This window comes from Aotus nancymaae, unplaced genomic scaffold (assembly GCF_030222135.1).
Source record: "Aotus nancymaae isolate 86718 unplaced genomic scaffold, 86718_ANA_hifiasm-v0.15.2.pri h1tg000057l, whole genome shotgun sequence".
NCBI classification, from domain to species: Eukaryota; Metazoa; Chordata; class Mammalia; order Primates; family Aotidae; genus Aotus; species Aotus nancymaae.
The window spans coordinates 1,128,769-1,149,286 of record NW_026988471.1 but is presented as its reverse complement, the minus strand read 5'-3'; the positions used below and the strand labels follow the sequence as shown (position 1 = coordinate 1,149,286).

General features: G+C 53.7%; 1 protein-coding gene across 20 annotated transcripts in view; it reads left to right on the top strand.

Moving 5' to 3' along the window:
* Positions 1-20,518, top strand: part of MYT1L (myelin transcription factor 1 like) — a 556,234-nt gene that overhangs the window by 491,992 nt on the left and 43,724 nt on the right. For all 20 annotated transcript variants that reach the window (XM_064363806.1, XM_064363803.1, XM_064363802.1 and 17 more), the window contains 3 exons: positions 3,113-3,175; positions 14,673-14,756; positions 16,153-16,374. In XM_064363806.1, the coding sequence (XP_064219876.1) occupies positions 3,113-3,175; positions 14,673-14,756; positions 16,153-16,374 (369 nt within the window). The remainder of the gene's footprint in view (positions 1-3,112; positions 3,176-14,672; positions 14,757-16,152; positions 16,375-20,518) is intronic.

The following is a 20,518-nucleotide window of genomic DNA, read 5'->3' as shown; positions in this document are numbered from 1 at the left end:
GGACTCTGGATTCACAGGAGCCTGTGCAGGCGGGAGGGCAGAGAGGCGTCTCGCCAGGAGGAGAGGCATCAGGCCCAGGAGGACGGTGAACCCCGCCAGGGCAAACGGTTTCCCCACATTCCTTCACGCAGCCAGCAGGTGGCACACCTGGGATGTTCACCCCACCTGCCCAACAGGAAACCCTGGAAATGAAAACAAACCGTTTGAGAGAGAAAGGCCTCTTTCCTGTGATTTCTTTTTTCTTTTTCAATACAGTGAAAGCTCTAAAAATGAGCTAAATCAATATAGTTTTATTTTCATGATGAAAAGGGACATTTTTTAAAACTTTCTTTTTAACTGAAGCTAGTTTTATTTTAAAATTAAGAGCATAGCGCTCGTCTGCTTCCGTTGCTGTAGACTTCGGCACCACACCTGCCGTCCGCAATTAGTCTCGTAACACACACACGTTTGCACGTGCAGTCTGAAGCTGAGTCATGTTTATTTAGTGACCTCTGGTGGGACCCTCCACATGTATCATTAATCTCTTCACAGTACACACTTAATGATGGTCCAGTAATCTCAAAAAAAAAAAAAGCCCTACTTTAAAGACGAATCAATAAATTAAACAAAATGAAACCCACACAATGTCTCCCCGCCCCCAAAACTAGCAGCTGTGACTTGTGTTTCTACTGAAACCTGATGTTTTGAAAGTGGTTCCGGTTCTTCAGCCATCCATCCCACCCTCAATGCAGCAAGACTCATCCGTTATTTTATTCTACCCTCCCAAAACGTTATTAAGCCAGTGTTCTTCAGCTTTTCAGGATACAAATTGGGAAAGTGTTATTAATTCGTGTTTTTTTTAAAAGGCGTATTCTTCCATAACAAGAAGGACATATAAACCAAGCCATAAAAGTATTTGACATTAAGTTACCACAGGCACTGGTTAAACACCTATTTTCCTATCAAACAATGGATTATACATTCATAAATGACATTTAAACACGTAAAAACTACCACAAAAACTTTTACAGGTAGTGAAAATATGATTTTCACTCAGTTATTTGGCTATAATACCTCATTTTAAATTTGAGTGGAAGAATCAACTTCCTTCTGCCCCAACAAAAAAGAACATCTCAAAAATGTTTAGCCATATTAAAATGAGTACATTTTAAATAAACGTTCACTATGTACTTGATTTAGAAAGTTTAAGAATCTTTTTCTCAATCAAAAAGTAATACTAAGTATATATTAATGGCTGGTAGGAAAGATTTGTTTCATGATACATCTTTAATACAGATACCTGCACCAAGATTAGCTTCTCTCGGATAGAATGATTTTTGTTGCTTTCAAATATGCTTCCATATGTGAGTGTATGGGTTTGGAGTTTACCTACGTAAAGTGTCATTTGAAAAATCAGCTAGTTAGGTTCAGTCTTTATTTTTTTGGACAGTATTTACTTAGCAACTGACTGAATAGTCTTATGATCAAACTTTAAATGTGTGTGAACAGCTGTCACTTTAACAAAAATCAGGTCTGACCATTGGATTTGGAGATGTTGCTCATGATATTCAGAGACTGTTGGAAGTCCCTCATCACTGTTCTGCCTCAAATTCCTCTTTTAAAGACCCCAATTCCCTTAGGCTAAAGGGCGGTGAAAGGAGCGCCCCGAAGAACCCTCCAGTCTTCTTGACTCGGAACCTTCTCGTTCTCCCTGGGAGCAGGTCATAAATTAGACTTCTCCTGTGATATGATATGGAAAACATCAGTTTCTATACCCTGAGATCGAGAGCTCTGTTCCCTTTCTTAGGACTAAAGGAGAATACTGAAACCATTTACACACTGAAGTGTCAAAATATGACATTGATACACTTAAAATTAGGCCAGTTTCATGTATTTCCACTCGAATCCCCGACATTCTCTGATCTCGAGAAAGCCCACCTGTAAGCAAGTGTTTTGCTGCCCTGGTCTCAGCCCCCAATATCCACAGCGACTTTCTGAGTGGAAAGCAAATGGAAATCTCCAGGAGCAGTAGACACGTAGTAAATATTTTTAAATTGTGATTCTTGATCTTGACAAGAATGCAGGTGCGCACGGAGGCGGGATGCGGCGTGGAGCGTGCGCTCATCCTTCCTACTAGGTGTAATATTCTGCACTAAGTTGCTTTATCCCTGTCATTTTTGGAGAGTTCCAAATGTAACAGAAATAAGGAGGATTTTTTTTCTTAATTTATACATTCATGGTGGGTGTAAATGCGACTGAAACAGCTCAAAGTGAAAACGTGTTTGCAATGCTATCTTATTATTCTTGAGACAGCCTAGTTAAGAAGTCATACGGAGGGCAATATAATTATAAAGCTCTTTTTATAAAAAATTGTCTGATTAGAGAAATGGCAAGACCTAAATGAGAAACAGGATGGGGTCACCTAGACAGGCTTCAGCAGATGAGTGTGTGTTCCCACGAGCTGTCCAGGGCCTCTCCACAGGCCGACCCGATGGATCTACACTGATCTATGTTCTACTCATGTCAGTCAAGAGGAGCAACTATTTGCAGGTACATCAAACCTGCGTGAGTGCACGGCGGCCATCTGAGACTGCTGGCCTGTATTCCCAGGCCCAGATGCCGGTCGCTGCCCTCACTGCTCCCTGGGGCCACTCAGGCTGGCTGCAGCCCCAGCCAGTCCATATAAGGGACACCTGTGTAGTGCCGGGGTCTGAGTTCAGACTAAGACCATTCCTCAGACCTCAGTGCACACCTGTTTACGTGTGAGCCTGGCTTCGTGTGTGGGCTGGTGTAGTAACAAGCCCCGCGGTTGCCGGCCCTGAGAACGAGGGGGGAAAAGGCGGGCTGCTTGGAGGCAATACAGATTCTACAGTGAGCAGCCCAGGGACCGAAAGCGCAGCGTCTGCTCCGGAGACCGTGGGGCGCTGAGCAGCCACGAAGCTCCCAGGGCTCTGGAAGGTGTGAGTGGGGCCGCGGCCACTTCCAGCTCCACCAGGGAGCTTCCCGCTCCACTCAGCCTCTTTCAAGTGGGCGGTTAAGCAACAGTTAGTTTGCTTTTGGGATTAACAAAAGTTAATTGTTGAGGGAATTTTATTTCTTTCCATGTTAACACAATCTGCGTTTTCGATGGCAGGTGCCCCACGCCCGGCTGTGACGGCTCTGGACACATCACCGGCAATTATGCTTCTCATCGGAGGTATGTGGAGATGCCACTCTTCTCCCCGAAATGCTCTTTCTCACTGAAATGACAGGAATAGCGCTCACTCCAGGCGCCAAGGCCTGCACGGTTTGACACCATGGGCAAAACTCAGGATCTAGAGACCTGGCGCCAGAAAGCAGTGGCGTCTTCATTGGAGCTTCGCGTAGAAAGCAACCCCTCCATTTCCACGGCCACCGGCTCCTCTCAGGACATCTCACGTGCAGTGCACGGGGCCCCGCTGAGAAACAGTCCTAGTCACCCAGCAGCGCTTCTTCCTAAATTGGAAGAGTAAAGGAAAGAGAATAGTATCTGCTGTAAGATCCCTGAGAGCAGCCATCAGGAGACACACATTCTAATACCGTGAGAGCTGGTCTCTTAAATACTAGGATTGGACCACAGAGCTGCACAGTTATTCTAGGCAGGCATCAGTATGTGCAGTCACCCTCAGCAGGCGGCAGTAGAGCTCAGAGCTGCAGAAGTGCTTGTTACAAGTCTAGGCACAGTCACTCCCAAGGACAGGGGAGTGTCTAAAACATAATCCAGAGATCTGGTCATGTGAGATAACAAAATTTCTATCCTACTTGACATTCAGTAGATACTGAATGAACATGGATTCAGGACAGGCACTATTTAGCTGAGAATTGAAAGAAATGGTGGAACTATTAGAGAACAAGTTTACCAGTTGTTAACGATGGCACATGAGGACTATTTGCGGGGCAGTGGGCATGGCAAGGGCTCAGGGACCGTGCAGTGAGCTCCGGCACTGGGGAGACCGGACTCGACTCCAACCCTAATGGGGCCAGGTGGGAATTTACAACCAAGGACTTGTACCAAGTCCCCACGGGAAGCGTCAAGGAGAAGGGATTTCTGGCCAGATGGTCTTGATGGGGTCACTGCTGATGGCCGGCCAGGGTGGATACCCAGGACTCGGACACTGAAGGTGGGGGTTTTTCTTAAACTGACTTAGAAGGATTCTTGCTCACGCTGGATCCTACAAGGGCAGAGAGGGAAGCCAAGGTCAGGCGCATTCTAGTGAAGGACTCAGAGGAGCTCAACTAAAGTCTTGGTCAAGAAAAAAGCCCTTGTGAATATATTGTCCACACAAAGGTGAATCCACTACACGCGATAAGCATTTGAGTCATGTGTAGGTTTACCAACAGCAAGTGCAAGGTAAGGACAAGAATATTTCTGAAAGACCGATTTGAAGGAAGTCTCCCCGTATGGGAAACAGTCCTGCATCTATCAGGTAAGTAAACTAAGCTGTGAGGCAGCTGCTGCCTTTCGTGTCTCTAAGTTTTAGATTATAACGTCGGCGGTCCAGAAGCAGGGGAGGCCTCCTGCCTTTAACATATTGCTTGCAAGAAAAAAGACAGAGAGGAAAGAAGGAAGGGAAGGAAAGAAAAGGGGAAGAGAGGGGTGGGGAGGAGAGGGGAGGGCAGGGAGAGGAGGGGGAGCGGAGAAGAGGGGATGGAGAAGGTGGAATGAAACGGAGGGGAGGAGGGAGACAGGAGAGGGAGGGGAGAGGGAAGGAGAGAGGGAGAGAAGGGAAGCTAGGAGAGTTAGAGAGAGTGTCAGCAGTTGATAATGGCCCCCCACCCCCCAGGACAAGGCTGTCTGCAGAGTAGCTGTGTGAAACCCGCTGTCTGTCCCCGAGTGACCAGATCCCTGTGGTCACAGTGGGGGACCTCACCTGACTGGCTGGCGTTTGGATTAGAAGCAGAACTCGAAGGCTGAATGTTTGGTCATTAAAGTCTCACTGAGAGTCATTTGCTCCTGTGCTCACATGCCAGCCATTTGGGGGCTGTGTTTAAATAGCATGTGTCTATGAAAAGCGTAAATCGTGGATGCCCCCGAGGAAACATGAAGAATGCAACTTGTGGGAGTTTTCTCCAGACTCGGTGAAAACACCTCACGCTCCTAACCCGGATTCCTCAGCCTCTGCAGTGCTGGTTGTGGGGCCAGATGGCCATTTGCTGTGGGGACCATCCTCTGCACTGTGGGACCTGTGCGGCATCCCTGGGCCTCACCCACCAGATGCCAGTAGCGTCCACCCGTTCATGACTACCAAAGATGCCCGCAGTCGCTGCTGAGTTCCCCTTGGGACACCCCTGCCACAGGCCAGGGGCAGCGGAGGGCTCGTTACATCGATGTGGCCTCACCGGGCAGCACAGAAACAGCCTCTACACTTGGTGAAACAAGCGTGAGTCATGCCTTCCAACAGGGCTGCCAGAATTAGATCACTGGTTTAGAGTAAATAAAAATGTTTTAAAACTCCAGTTCAATATACGTAGACAAGCACATTCCAAGCTAGACTTTATTCCGTCTTAGAAAAGCGACGTCTCGGTCCCCTCGCGTGGCCGGAGCTCCCAGGACGGCGTCATGTCAGCACCTCTGGAAGACGAACGCTTCCTGGCCATTTTGTGTCCAAATCTCTGTTTTTCTACTGATTTTTTTGGTGGGGCGTTGGCATCATGTAAATTTAGTCATAATGTGGTTTAAACATTGTATTCATTTTACGTCTGTTAAGTATTAATATAGCACAGACCCATGATGAAAGTCTAATCTAAGCTCGAATGTAACTGCCATCTATCCCTGGAGTGAATGATCCCGGGTCGGTCCGTGGAGGTGGAAAGTCGACGTGATTTTGTGTGGGGCAAAGCTGAGAACTGGAAGGAGCCCTCTCGGGGTTCCAGTGTATCGAGGGTAGAGTACCTTGTGACACGACTTGTTCTAGAAACAGCTTCCCTAGCATAGACATCTGAACGTGCTGACACAGACATCCCGAGCAGAAGTGCCGCCTTCAACCAGCGCTTCTTACGTGAAGTCGCTGCGAAGGGAAGACGGAGGCCACCGTGAAGCCGGCGCGGTTCTGTGTCGATGGACTGCTGACGACAGACGCCAACCAGCAAACAGGGAAGCTCGTCCGGGACTGTTGGCGCTCGGTCGCCAGAAATCCAAGTGGGAGGAGCTTCTCTTCATTTTAATCTCCTGTTTCCCAGGAACAGAAACATGAGCTTACGTATATGCAACTGTGGAGAAAACGTCACTAAGGCGATGACTCCCTGGCGGTGTTCCCTCACTTGTGCCACAGTTCAAGGTAGTCGGTGTGGGTTCAAGGCATCCTCCTCCCACACTGGGGTCCGTCGTGAGAGCTGAAGTCACAAAACAACGACCCCGAACGTGTTCAGGGCACAGAGCCGCCTCGCGCACCTGTGGTGTCTGGGATTCTCCCTCCTGCTCCAGGACAAACGCACACGCTCCGATTCCGTCTGCAGTCACAGAGCATTGCCAGCCCCCTTCTCAGAGAAAAGCGAGGCCGAGCCTGGCCTTCTCCTGGGCCCATTCTGGGAACTCAGGCAAGGAGCTGTCCTCCACCGTCTCCACAGCCGCCCTGAGCATTCGCGATTTCATTCACTTTTGGATTTGAGGAAACTGAGGGGCCAAGAGATTAAGCAGCAGAGCTGCGCTGGAGCCCACGTTGTCTGGCTGCGAGTCCCAGCTCCTGGCAGCCCACGTGCCTAGGATGGCCTGGAGGAAGCGTGTGCCTAAACCGTCTGGAGAAGGTGGGGGTTGCACCTGCCTCTTGGCTGTGGTGTTTTCCGACCTCCACAGAGCGTCTGAAACGTCCCTAAGCCCATTTCAACAGATGTTCCTTGGTTGTGATGTCCTATCAAACGATCCTGCATCCACCGCTTTGCGATTCTCCATCGTCAGTGAACAGAGGGAGGCCCCGTCGACCACGTGCCTACAAAGGCATCCGCCTCATTCACAGTCATCCAGGGGCCCCTCTTTGCACTCTTGTCTTCAAACAAACAGAAGTGTTTCTTGAGTATATCCTCAAAATCCTGTTTTCCAAGCACCTTTACTCTGTTCTCCAGCCCTCCCAGGCCCTCTCCGTCACCCGTGGCCCCGCAGCAGGGTCCCGCCAGGCAGGCTTGCCGAGCGCTGCTCCGCGTTCTCTCTGCCCGGCCGTCCCACATGCCTTTCCATGGGATCAGACAAGCAGCCCTGAAGTTGTTCCAGTGCGGAAGCCAAGGCCACACTTTCCACAAATGATGATGCTCCAGGAATTCGATTCCCACTCACACCCTGTGCCCCCGATGGTTCCAGAATGGCCTCTAATCACAAAAGAGCATTCGTTGGGCACCTGCTATGTGCCAGAAATTACAACAAGCATTTCACATATGTAGTGTCACCATCAGCTGCGATGGTTGGAACCCTGGCTGCGAGTGAAGACGCGTGGGCACGGAGATGCTCGGCCGCCCGTCCTGTCAGCGCCCGCGCTTACCCGGAGCACTTGCACTCTGCTTTTTTACAATAATGTGCAAAATCAAAGCCTCCAGGAGTGCAGTCAAACGGCCGGATGGTGCTACCTACGCTGCCCCCTGTGCCGTGGGGACTTAAAACAGGGATCCCAAAAGCCTCACCTGCTGTGAAATGAGGTGTCACCAGGTCCTGAGGCAGACAGTGAAGAGACAGGCTTGACATCATGCAGAAGAGCCGGGAGCAGGTCGGCCTTGGAGGGCCTTGTGTCCCGCCGCCAAAATCAGGAGCGGCGGCTCCTCACCAGGGAGCCTTGGGAACTTTGTAAGGCAGGGCCGGTCCAAGCCGTCACATCTGCCCTCACAGCGGGGACAAAGCTGTACAGTCAGAGGGCCAGGAAGGCACAGGAGCCACCCCCACACAGGCCACAGAGCTGCTTCGCCAGAGGTCAGTGCAGTCTGTGCTCTCCCCTGGGCTCTGGGCCCAACATCCACCCTAGCACCACTTTGACCCGGAGGCCCCGAGGTACACTGCCCTTGACCACAGGTCTCCCGCGATCCCAAATCCTCCAGGTTCCCCTAATCCTGTGCTCACCTGTCATTTGCTCTCGCTCACTGGAGCTGTCCACGCACTTACCCCAGCCTTTCCTTGCCCCAGAGAACACGGGGCTCTGAAGTGTTTATAGCGTTTCCAACATTTATAAAGTTCCAGATAAAGATGTAGACATATGATGAGCCCCCGTGAATCATGGAAAACTGTTTCTGTCTAGGAAATTGTTAATCATTTAAACGTAATCCCCAGGGTCAGCGTGGAATTCCAGAAACCTAGTAAACTGGTAAATGTCTGTTTGAGTACATCATCTGTCCCTGAGGCTAAGACATAAACGCTAAGCATCCTGGTGCACTCTAATGCGTTCCTGCACGTTCAAGGGAAACAGAGATGGGATCCAGGAGGACGGGTGGTCAGGGCAGCGGCCTTGGGGCCTCCAGGCCGGGATGTCACTAGGGTAGGAATCCGACCCGAATGATACTTTTCAAATGTGTATGTACTTATCAAAACCTAAAGATAATGAATAAGTCACGTCTTAATTCTGACCAGGCGGGTGGGTCGGAGCAGAGGAGAGAGGAGGCGACGCTGAGCCACAGGGTGACGGATGGTGAGGGTCTCCGGGAGGTTGTATGGAGCTGAGCCACAGGGTGACGGATGGTGAGGGTCCCCAGGAGGCTGTATGGAGCTGAGCCACAGGGCGACGGATGATGAGGGTCCCCAGGAGGCTGTATGGAGCTGAGCCACAGGGTAACGGATGGTGAGGGTCTCCAGGAGGCTGTGTGGAGCTGAGCCACAGGGCGATGGATGGTGAGGGTCTCCAGGAGGCTGTGTGGAGCTGAGCCACAGGATGACGGATGGTGAGGGTCCCCAGGAGGTTGTATGGAGCTGAGCCACAGGGTGACGGATGGTGAGGGTCTCCAGGAGGCTGTGTGGAGCTGAGCCACAGGATGACGGATGGTGAGGGTCTCCAGGAGGCTGTATGGAGCTGAGCCACAGGGCGACGGATGATGAGGGTCCCCAGGAGGCTGTGTGGAGCTGAGCCACAGGGCGACGGATGGTGAGGGTCTCCAGGAGGCTGTGTGGAGCTGAGCCACAGGATGACGGATGGTGAGGGTCTCCAGGAGGCTGTATGGAGCTGAGCCACAGGGCGACGGATGATGAGGGTCCCCAGGAGGCTGTATGGAGCTGAGCCACAGGGCGACAGATGATGAGGGTCCCCAGGAGGCTGTATGGAGCTGAGCCACAGGGTAACGGATGGTGAGGGTCCCCAGGAGGTTGTATGGAGCTGAGCCACAGGGTGACGGATGGTGAGGGTCTCCAGGAGGCTGTGTGGAGCTGAGCCACAGGATGACGGATGGTGAGGGTCCCCAGGAGGCTGTGTGGAGCTGAGCCACAGGATGACGGATGGTGAGGGTCCCCAGGAGGCTGTGTGGAGCTGAGCCACAGGGCGACGGATGATGAGGGTCCCCAGGAGGCTGTATGGAGCTGAGCCACAGGGTAACGGATGGTGAGGGTCCCCAGGAGGTTGTATGGAGCTGAGCCACAGGGTAACGGATGGTGAGGGTCTCCAGGAGGCTGTGTGGAGCTGAGCCACAGGATGACGGATGGTGAGGGTCTCCAGGAGGCTGTGTGGAGCTGAGCCACAGGGCGACGGATGGTGAGGGTCTCCAGGAGGCTGTGTGGAGCTGAGCCACAGGGCGACGGATGGTGAGGGTCTCCAGGAGGCTGTGTGGAGCTGAGCCACAGGGCGACGGATGGTGAGGGTCTCCAGGAGGCTGTGTGGAGCTGAGCCACAGGATGACGGATGGTGAGGGTCTCCAGGAGGCTGTATGGAGCTGAGCCACAGGGTGACGAATGGCGAGGGTCTCCGGGAGGCTGTGTGGAGCTGAGCCACAGGGTGACGGATGGTGAGGGTCTCCAGGAGGCTGTGTGGAGCTGAGCCACAGGATGACGGATGGTGAGGGTCTCCAGGAGGCTGTGTGGAGCTGAGCCACAGGGTGACGAATGGCGAGGGTCTCCGGGAGGCTGTGTGGAGCTGAGCCACAGGGTGACGAATGGCGAGGGTCTCCGGGAGGCTGTGTGGAGCTGAGCCACAGGGTGACGGATGGCGAGGGTCTCCGGGAGGCTGTGTGGAGCTGAGCCACAGGGCGACGGATGGTGAGGGTCTCCAGGAGGCTGTGTGGAGCTGAGCCACAGGGCGACGGATGGTGAGGGTCTCCAGGAGGCTGTGTGGAGCTGAGCGACAGGATGACGGATGGTGAGGGTCTCCGGGAGGTTGTATGGAGCTGAGCCACAGGGCGACGGATGGCGAGGGTCTCCAGGAGGCTGTGTGGAGAAGGATATTCTCAGCAAAGTAACAGCATTAGGGAATAGGTTATAACAACACCAACATCAACGCACATTTGACAGTGAGTAGTTCAGCTTGGTGTATAGTTCAGCTGCAGGTCTAAGCCTGTGGGAGTAGCTACAAATGAAACTTGTTTTAAGAGTCCTGTAGAATTCATTATAAAGAGGTTAAACTTTATTTGCTGGAAAATGGGTAATTACCCAAGTGCAGGCTTGGTTTCTAGCCTAGAGAGCAGTACCAACAGCGCCTTCGGGAGGTGACGGGGACAGCTGGGAGAAGAGCTGCTGCAGGTGATGAGAACAGTGACAGGGCACTGACCGGCAGGCCGAAGCGGGTGAGGCCCTGGGGAAGACATCAGGTGCTAAAAAGGGAGGGGCTGGGATGCACCGAGAGCCCCGTCCACATCATCATCCGCATGAAGAGGCCTGCCAGGAGAGGTGGGTTTTACATTCTGTCCAAACACACCAACATTGGGATTCTCAGGACATATCCAGGTGAGCAAAGGAGGAAGGGTGAGAGGAGAAGGCAGCTTTCAGAGTCACCAGCAGGCGAGCTGTTCCAACTTATTCACAAAGAGAAAACGACACTTTTAAAAATGGAAGATGGTGGCCGGGTGCAGTGGCAGCTCACGCCTGTAATCCTAGCACTGTGGAAGTCTCAGGCAGGCAGATTGTGTGAGGCCAGGAGTTTGAGACGAGCCTGGCCAGCATGACAAAACCTCCTCTCTACTACAAATACAGAAACTATCCAGGCATGGTCGTGCAAGTCTGTAGTTCCAGCTACTCAGGAGGCCAAGGCGGGAGAATTGTTTGAGCCTGGGAGACAGAGGCTTCAGTGAGCCAAGATCGCGCCACTGCACTCCAGCCTGGGCCACAGAGCGAGAGACTCTGTCTCCAAAAAAAAAAAAAGGAAGATGAATCCAAATCCTATCCTAAGAAATGAACTCCGGATATGAGCCCTGAGCAGAGCATGGAGCCATAGCTCCGACACCCAGGAGAGGAGGGACTGCTCCCTTCCCTCCAGGGCTCCGGAAGAGCCTGAAAATGAATCTCTGTGTTTCTAAACATTGGAAGGAGAAAACAAGGGTGGGTGACTTTTTGTTAGGTTCAAATCTGGGCTCTACAGCAGGGATCCCAGTGCAGATAAAGGTGAAAGTCAGGATCTAAGATCACAGAGCTCCCTCCCTGTGCCAAGCATCGTACACATCTCGTTATCACTTTCAGTTTTCGCAGCCGATGACGCAGGCATTTCTGCCCCAAAATACAGACGAGGAAACCGAGGCCCAGACACTGGGGCCGGTCTGCATGGCCCATACGACGTCGCCTCTTCCTTCTCTCCCTCGGCTACCTCTGGAAGAAGTGGCCATTCAGATCCTTCTCCAAGTAGTCATTCTGTAGAGACTCTCCACTCTGGGGTCTGCAGCGAGGGCTGCTTCCCATTCTGTATTGCGAGCTGGAAGGGGAGCTTTAAATCCTGAACAAGTTCTAATTCCATTGCTCCTAGAGTTCTCGTGCTGAGTTGGTGGGTAGCAAAATGCTCCCTTGTTTTCATCAAGCCTGAAAAGTAGCAAGAAGTAAGCAGCATGAAGGTTCCAGCCACGCATTAAGACGCTGCCTTGAGAATAGGGCGCCTCGGGGTGCCTGGATTCCTGTGGGTGTCCAGTGCTGAAGGAGAAGCTAGGCCCTGCTGTTCTGGGGATGGGAGGGAGCCCTGGGCTACGGCAGGTGGAAGAGAGGACCCCGTGGGGCACAGGCGCTGACCTGCTCACCAAGTGAGTTGGGGCTCGTAAAGACCACGCCCCTCCACGTGCAGGCTTCTCACAGGTACCCTGACCAGCACCCTGGAAGAGACCACAGGGCCTCCTCTCACTAACAGACATGGCTTTCAGATAAGCGCTCCTGAGCCCCAGAGCAGGCATTTGAGGCGTCTAGACCAGCCCCAGGGCCAAGGCCAACGCTTCCTGGAGGATGTCGCATTGTCAGAGCCAGGCCTCCATGGTGGCCCAGAGCTGTCCCTGGCTCGCAAGTCCATGGGGAGTGACTCAGGGACAGGGCAGGGAGCAGGGCCTGAGGGGGTCTGGCCTCTGTGGTGGGGTCAGGGGCTCGGCTTTCCCCACAACAATCCTGTATCTTGGGAGATGGGATCCTGGATAGGACGCTATAATTCTCCCTATGAAGGACATCATAATTCTCCCTGGGTAGGACATTATAGTAATTCTCCCTGGGTAGGACATGATAATTCTCCCTGGGTAGGACACCGTAATTCTCTCTGGGTAGGACACCGTAATTCTCCTTGGGTAGAATACCGTAATTCTCCCTGGGTAGGATACCGTAATTCTCCCTGGGTAGGACACAGTAGTATTTCTCTCTGGGTAGAATACCATAATTGTCCCCTTGGTTCCTCTTTCCTTCATTCATGCATCGACTCACCCGCTCCGTGCAGGGCTTTGGGCTGGGAACTGGGGAACCATGGATGAACACTCGCATGGTTTATACTCCCAGGAACCCCCTCTCAGAGGAGCCTGTAGAGGAGGGAACTGAGTGAGCCCTGCAGTGGCCACACTGTGAGGACAGCCAGGCCCAGGCCTCTTGCAGGATGCAGAGGCAGGCAGAGGCCACACGGCTGGGAGCGAGCCACAGACAAGGCAGGGACATCGGTCAGCCTGGAGGATGGCAGCAAGACTTGCAGGGAGAGCCCAGCGAGGACGGAGGGGCTGTGGCCACAGAGCAGCCTGCATGGCAGCGGGGCCAGGCCTCGAGGAGCCGAGGAGCCACGTGGAGGAACTTGGGCCACCCACCGAGGAAATGAAGAGCCCTGGGTGACGCTAAAGAGCTGGCCTGGAGGTGTTCCCAGCCAGGGCCGGCCTGTTCCAGCACTGCCTGGAAGAGAAGGTGGACAGACAGACAGACAAGCAGAGGCCTTGGGTGTGACATCATCCATGGAAACTTCGGGAAGCAAAACCCAGCACAAGGGAGAGGACACACTCAGTCTGCTGGCCTGGGGCTTTGGGTTGGTGATGTGGGCGATGAGTCTAATTATGGGACATCCAAGCAGTTGTGCAGTGGTCAGTGGGGTGCAGGGGTGGCCCTGAAGTCACCCCACACGGGCCACAGAGCCCCAGAGGGGCTCACACAGAGGCTGGGGCAGGGGCAGGGGCAGAGGAGGCTGGGGAGGAACAGGGAAGGGTCGGGAAAGCACAGGTGGGCCCCTCCTCCCAGATTCCCTCCTGTAAGAGGGCAGAGAGAAGAAAGGCAGCAGCAGGCAGCGAGCTCGGGCGCCCTGGCCTCACCTCGTTTCCTCTTCCTGTGAAAGAGATGGGGAAGGAGCAGAGAGACTCCCCGCGGGCACCAGGACGTGGGGCAGCGGAGGGGCTGGGAGTGAAGGTGCTGTGGGGCCCGACAACCCCCTTCCTGCCCAGACCCAAACCCGAACCCTCGGACACCTGCCTGTGTTCAGGTGCTGCCCCCACCTGAAGAGGCTTGAGAGGCCAGACGGAGTCTCCCTTTAGGGGAGTGAGCACTGCCTCCTGGGAGTCCGCATGTTTCCAGGAATCAGAACTGACCAGAAAAACTACCCCCGAGCTCAGGAAAGCCAGGGAGAACAGTGGCCTCCCACCTGGACCCACCCGTGGCCGGCACCAGGGCTGTAACTTCCACAGGACCCAGTGGCACTGCAGAAGATTGCCCAATTTCTGGTTCTTCATTTCTTTTCCAAAATTCCCATTTATTTTATATAGTCTTGTGTGTGGTGTGTATATGTGTGTACTTTTCTGTTCCAGCTCAAAAAATTCCTCTAGAAACATGCCCAAAGCCTCTGTGCCCAAAAGGTTGAAAGTTAGATAAAATGAGCATGTCCAGCTCTCAGTCCACCTTCTGCAGCACAACCCGAAGTCTGGGTCGCTGTCTCCCGGCCCCGAGCCTGCGATGGAAGTGCCTGGGAGAGACAGAGTCACCAAGGACGAGGCTGGAGGCTGCTTCCTTCTGTCGTGTTCACCCGCAACATGCACGCATCCACGTGCTCCCACTCGCTTGCTCTCAACAAAACCTCCCCCAGCGTCTTTCCTGACTCCGACTGCTTCTGCCCCTCCCAGGGGACCAGGTTCTCCCCGGTTCACAGCGTCCTAGCCCACCCCAGTCTCCTAAATGTCTTGAAAGGGGACTGACGGTGCCTCAGGCCTGGAGAGAACTCCGAGAAAGAACGCTCCTCCCTGAATTTTCACTCTGTGCCCGGAAGCACAGGTTTCTGGGGAGAATCGGGTCACAGCCTCATCGGTTGTTAAGCAGGTAGCTGGAATCAACGGTGTGGGGTGCTTTCTGAAACGTGTTTCTTATTTAGCCTTTCAGGTTGCCCGAGAGCAAAGAAAAGCGGCATCAGGATAGCACAGAGCAAAGAAGATAAGGAAGATCAAGAGCCCATCAGGTAAGAGCACCAGTGGGGCTGAGAACCGTAGCAGGGCTGCCGTTCTCAGCATTCAAGCACAGCAAGTGCACATCAATCAGAAAAAGAGACAGTGGGTCTTAGTGGGCCTTCTTTGAGATTTCAACAAATGCAAGGTCAGATAACTGACATCCAAACCAAAGCACATCTGCTGGTTGGCTGAAAACTTACGGGGCTGTCCAGCAATAAGCTGATATCCATCCATCTGAGGTTCCATGTACCCCAAATCCCAACCCCTAAAAACAAGTACCCTCTCCTCTTGGTGGGAAAAGCAGCTGGATTCTTGGGGATGGCAGATCGGCGAATGCTCCTGAAGGTAAATACACCAGCACGAGTGGATTTTCACTGGTATTCTGGCCTGTAAAAAAGTTTAGTTTAACCTTGTCTTGCTCTAAGGCAGAGCTTGGGGCCACAGCGCACACTGGGCTTGGGGTCTGTGACAACTACCGGCTGCCCAAGGGGGTGTTTGTCCCCATCCCACGCCAGCTATGCCTGGGCCTGAAGCCCCACACGGTAAGCAGCCTCACTCCACATCTTCGGAAAAAAATTTTAATTAAAAATAAATGAAAGCATAAAGTATTCAAATAAATTAAGATTTGTCAAAATAAATAGGTAATGCAAACTCTGGGGAGGGCGAACTTTCCTGTTAATAAAAACCACGCAGGCAGAGTCAGCGCTTGGGACACACGAGGAGCGCTCAGGCCAGCCCTGCCTCCTCCCGGCGCATCACTGCCCTGCTGTGCGTCGTGGTCCCGCCGGGCGCGAGTTCGGGAACACACCTGCGCCGTGTCCCTGTGCCGGCCCGGCTCCAGGAGCCTTCACCAGACATCTCCGCAGCTCAGGACCTTCTCTAGCTGGAAGGGAATGTTAAGGCTTCCAGAAGACACGGCCAGATGAATAAACGTTTTCTAGCTCTTGAGAAAAGCACAAAACAGCCTCTTCAAAAATAATCCCACCACATCTTACTGACTTTGCATTTTTTCCACCCGAAAAGCCACGGTTCTGACCCACAGCGTGTCTTCTAAACCCACGCTTGTGAGGCTGCGAGCGCCTGCGTGCTGGACCCCTCACCCCTCACCCCTCCTCACCCCTCACCCCTCACCCCTCACCCCTCACCCCTCACCCCTCACATTCACTTTGCTCCAGAAAATTCCTTCCGTCCGCAGTGGCTCGGGCCTTCTGCGCAGGTGAAGTAGCTCAGCCTGCCACTAGGTGGTGTCTTTTGGTGATTTTTCTTTCTTTTTTCGTTTCCTTTTGCCCAGCCGGGAGAGCACGGCCGTTCTTCCTTCCTTCATGCCGGGTTATTCCGACCTTGTCACGGCGTCCACCAGCCGACGGTGGCCAGACAATCACGTGTGTCCCCTCTGCTGCCCCGCAGGTGTCCCGTCCCCGGGTGCGACGGCCAGGGCCACATCACCGGGAAGTACGCGTCCCACCGCAGCGCCTCCGGGTGCCCCCTGGCGGCCAAGAGGCAGAAGGACGGGTACCTGAATGGCTCCCAGTTCTCCTGGAAGTCGGTCAAGACGGAAGGCATGTCCTGCCCCACGCCAGGGTGCGACGGCTCGGGCCACGTCAGCGGCAGCTTCCTCACACACCGCAGGTGAGGTTGCGCCCGTGCGCCCGGCGGGGGTGGTGCTGCCGAGAGCCGACTGGCACGGCTGGTTACGACAGCAGCGGGTGTCAGCCTGTCCCATCACTGAGCGTAGAGAGAAAAGCCTGGGAACTATCAGACCAGCCCGAGGAAACGCGAAGGTTCGCGGGGAGCGTTGACACATCTTACACCTCCATGAAGGGGCGCAGACTCCTTCAACCCCGCCTGGAGACTTCACAATAGTTTCCCACTTTTTATATTAGAATCCACGGGAAGATACAGATTTTCATTTCAGACACGCACATGAATGTCTTTAGTTATTTATCCCACCCGAAATTCACATGCAGGCCTCTCTGGGGGAAAGAGGATGGCATGTGGCACGGTGGCCTCCTGGTGAGTGCCTGCGCCAAAGATGCAGGAGAAAATTTCCAAAAGACACGGTCGACCTCATTCAGTTTTACTTGCTTCGTTTAAAAAGAAATCCGTGCAGTCACAGCGTCTCAGAAGAGGCTGGTTCTGTGCAGCCGGCTGGTGCAGTCTGTCCCTCTGTGGGGAGGGAGGGCCCGGGTTGGGTCGGGTCGCCAAGGCCGATGGCAGCCATTCCACTGGGCGTCCCTCAGCTTCCTTGAAGAGGCGGAGGGGAAGGTTCACTCGTCACGGGAACCACGTGAAGGCCAAGCCCTTCAGGGGGATTTACGGTGGCCCATATGCCGCTTTCTATGAAAACCACACGTGCGCCTCAAATCCATCTCAATCACAGAATGAACAAAGGTGGGTGCGGAGGTTACAGAAATAACGGCATGTTCAGAAACAGGTGACTCTGACCATTGAAAAAATGCTAAAGAGGATTTTTTTTTAATTATTAAAGAAATTCCTGCTCAGGTACAAAATTCAAACAATATAAACAATATAAATGGGTTTAAAGAGAAAAATTGGCTGGGTGCAGTGGCTCACACCCATAATCCCAGCATTTTGGGAGGCCAAGGCAGCCAGATCACCTGAGGTCAGGAGTTGGAGACCAGCCTGGCCAACATGATGAAGTCCCGTCTCTACTAAAAATAACAAAAGTTAGCCGGGCATGCTCCTGTAATCCCAGCTACTCAGAAAGCTGAGGCAGGAGAATCGCCTGAACCCAGGAGGCAGAGGTTGCAGTGAGTAGAGATCCTGCCATTGTACTCCAGCCTGGGGGACAGAGCAAGACTCCCTCTCATTGGAAAAAAAAAAAAAAGAGAGAGAAAAAATTGAGTGTCCTTTCCCCAACCTCATCTCTCAACTCCCTTCTCAAAGGCAGGCATTTCCCGTCTTCTCTGGAACTGAATAGCACCCCTATTTATACACACGGTCTCAGTGTCTCCCAGAACCCTGCGTAAGGACAGGGCGTTGGCTGCTCACCAGGACCGCCCCGGGCTCATCAGGTGGGGCACTCCCTGTTAGGTGCACAGAGTCCCACGGTGTCACGGAGCCGCCTCACCCTCCGCAGTGAGCCTGCTCCTGTGCGTGCCGCCCCGTATCCTGTCCAGGTTGGACTGTTACGAAGAACTCCGCATGGACTTCCTCCCGCACACAACTCCACGTCCTTATGCAACCAGACCTTCAGGGTCTACTCCTGGAAACAAGAATGCTAGCTTTAGAATGTTGACAGATCCTGCCAAAATGCCCTCCAAAAAAGTATCTACTTTCCCAAACCTTTTGCCATTAATAAAACGTTTAAAAACATTAAAAGCCCTGCCCATATGGCCTTTGAGGAAGGCTTGTATGTTTTGCTAATCTGACACAAACGAAAGCAGTTCCATCCTCTCGAGTGAGCGTTTCTGCTCTCCGGTGGGCGGCACTGGTGCAGCACTGCCTCTGCAGAGCCTGCTGCGTCAGCGTTCCTCCTTTTCCGCTGAGACTTTGCCCATTTGACTTAAGCAGCAAATACCAGGTGCCAGATGGGTGCCGTTCCCTCCCACTGCCCAGCCTCTGGGTGAATTGCATGCTAGGGTCAGGAGGACAGCCGCCACCAGGAGCTCTGTCCCGAAGCTTGTTCCGTGGGGGAGGGCTGAGAGCTCAGGAGCCACTGAGGTGGGAAGCAGGACCCAGCCCCACATTGCCCCTTCCCAAATGCCCAGCATGCATTTCTGCTGCTAGGACCTCACCCACACACCTCTGTTCACTCTCTCACCAGCCTCACCTCAATTTCTGCCCTTCCCTATTTCTTTCCTCCAAAGGGGAACCTCTTCCCCAGGGTCCATGGCAGAGAGTGGAGAGCGTGTTCAAATGCATGCACTGGCCTCAACAAGCTGATGGAATATTGGGGTATAGGCTAATGGAATACTGGGGTCAGGAGGATGGAATTTTGGGGCAGGTTGATGGAATCTTGGGGTATCAGCTGATGGAATCTTGGGGTACCAGCTGATGGAATCTTGGGGTACCAGCTGATGGAATCTTGGGGCACTACCTGGGGTGCAGGCTGATGGAACTTGGGGTACCAGCTGATGGAATCTTGGGGCACCACCTGGGGTGCAGGCTGATGGAACTTGGGGCACATGCTGATGGAATCTTGGGGCACAGGCTAATGAAATATTGGGGTGCCGGCTGATGGAATCTCAGGACAAAGAATGATGGAATCTCAGGGTGCAGGCTGACACAATCTTGGGGCCCGGCTGATGGAATCCTGGGGTACAGGCAGATGGAATCGTGGGGCACAGGCCAATGGAATTGTGGGGTGCAGGCCGATGGAATCCTGGGGCACAGGCCGATGGAATCCTGGGGTGCAGGCTGATGGAATCTTGGGGGCAGGTTGATGGAATCCTGGGGCGCAGGCAGATGGAATCCTGGGGTGCAGGCAGATGGAATCTTGGGGCACAGGCAGATGGAATCCTGGGGCACAGGCAGATAGATGGAATCGTGGGGCACAGGCCAATGGAATCGTGGGGTGCAGGCCGATGGAATCCTGGGGCACAGGCTGATGGAATCCTGGGGCACAGGCAGATAGATGGAATCCTGCGGCACAGGCAGATAGATGGAATCCTGGGGCACAGGCTAATGAAATATTGGGGTGCCGGCTGATGGAATCTTGGGGGCAGGTTGATGGAATCCTGGGGCACAGGCAGATGGAATCCTGGGGCGCAGGCAGATGGAATCCTGGGGCGCAGGCAGATGGAATCCTGGGGTGCAGGCAGATGGAATCTTGGGGCACAGGCAGATGGAATCCTGGGGTGCAGGCAGATAGATGGAATCTTGGGGCGCAGGCCAATGGAATTGTGGGGCACAGGCCGATGGAATCCTGGGGCGCAGGCAGATAGATGGAATCCTGGGACACAGGCAGATGGAATCTTGGGGCACAGGCTAATGAAATATTGGGGTGCCGGCTGATGGAATCTTGGGGGCAGGTTAATGGAATTCTGGGTCACAGGCTGATGGAATCTTGGGGCACAGGCGGATGGAATCTTGGGGCACAGACAGATGAAATCTTGGGGTGCAGGCTGATGGAATCTCAGGGCAAAGAATGATGGAATCTCAGGGCGTAGGCTGACACAATCTTGGGGCCCGGCTGATGGAATCCTGGGGCGCAGGCTGATGGAATCTTGGGGCGCAGGCCACATTAGTGAGTAAAATCACAGCTTACAGGCTCACGTTACTCGGATAATTTGCAATGCCAGAGCTCCTTTCTCTGGAAAGCTGCACACCTCTACTTCACTCCCACCTGGTTGCCACCCACCCTTGCCCCAGAGCTCAGCAGGCTCCTCTTTCAGGATCCCAGGTCTCTGGAGGCCCACAGAAGTCCAGGTATGATGGAAATGACTCCAGCCGCCCGTGCCCCACTCAGCCTGCAGGGCCACAGCTTGATGGGAGAGGCCCCCGGCTCCAGCCCCGGGCGTCAGTATTCACGTGCGGGATGTGGGGGTGGAGACATCAGTGTGCCAGGGGCAGCTCCTGCTAGAGCCCTGCCGTGGGCTGGCAGAGCTACCAGAAATGTTGACACTCCTCCATGTTATGGAAAGGCGCCGTCAGAACTCTGAACTGCTGGCTTTGGTGACCTCCGAGCAGAAAAGGGGACCTCCCTGTATGTCACAAGGGCGTGCTTTCCCGGTGACCAGCACCCCTCTTTGTGTAGCAAAGGAAAACTCGGGGCAGCGGCAGAGGGGAAAAGAGGTTTCCAGGCCTGAGC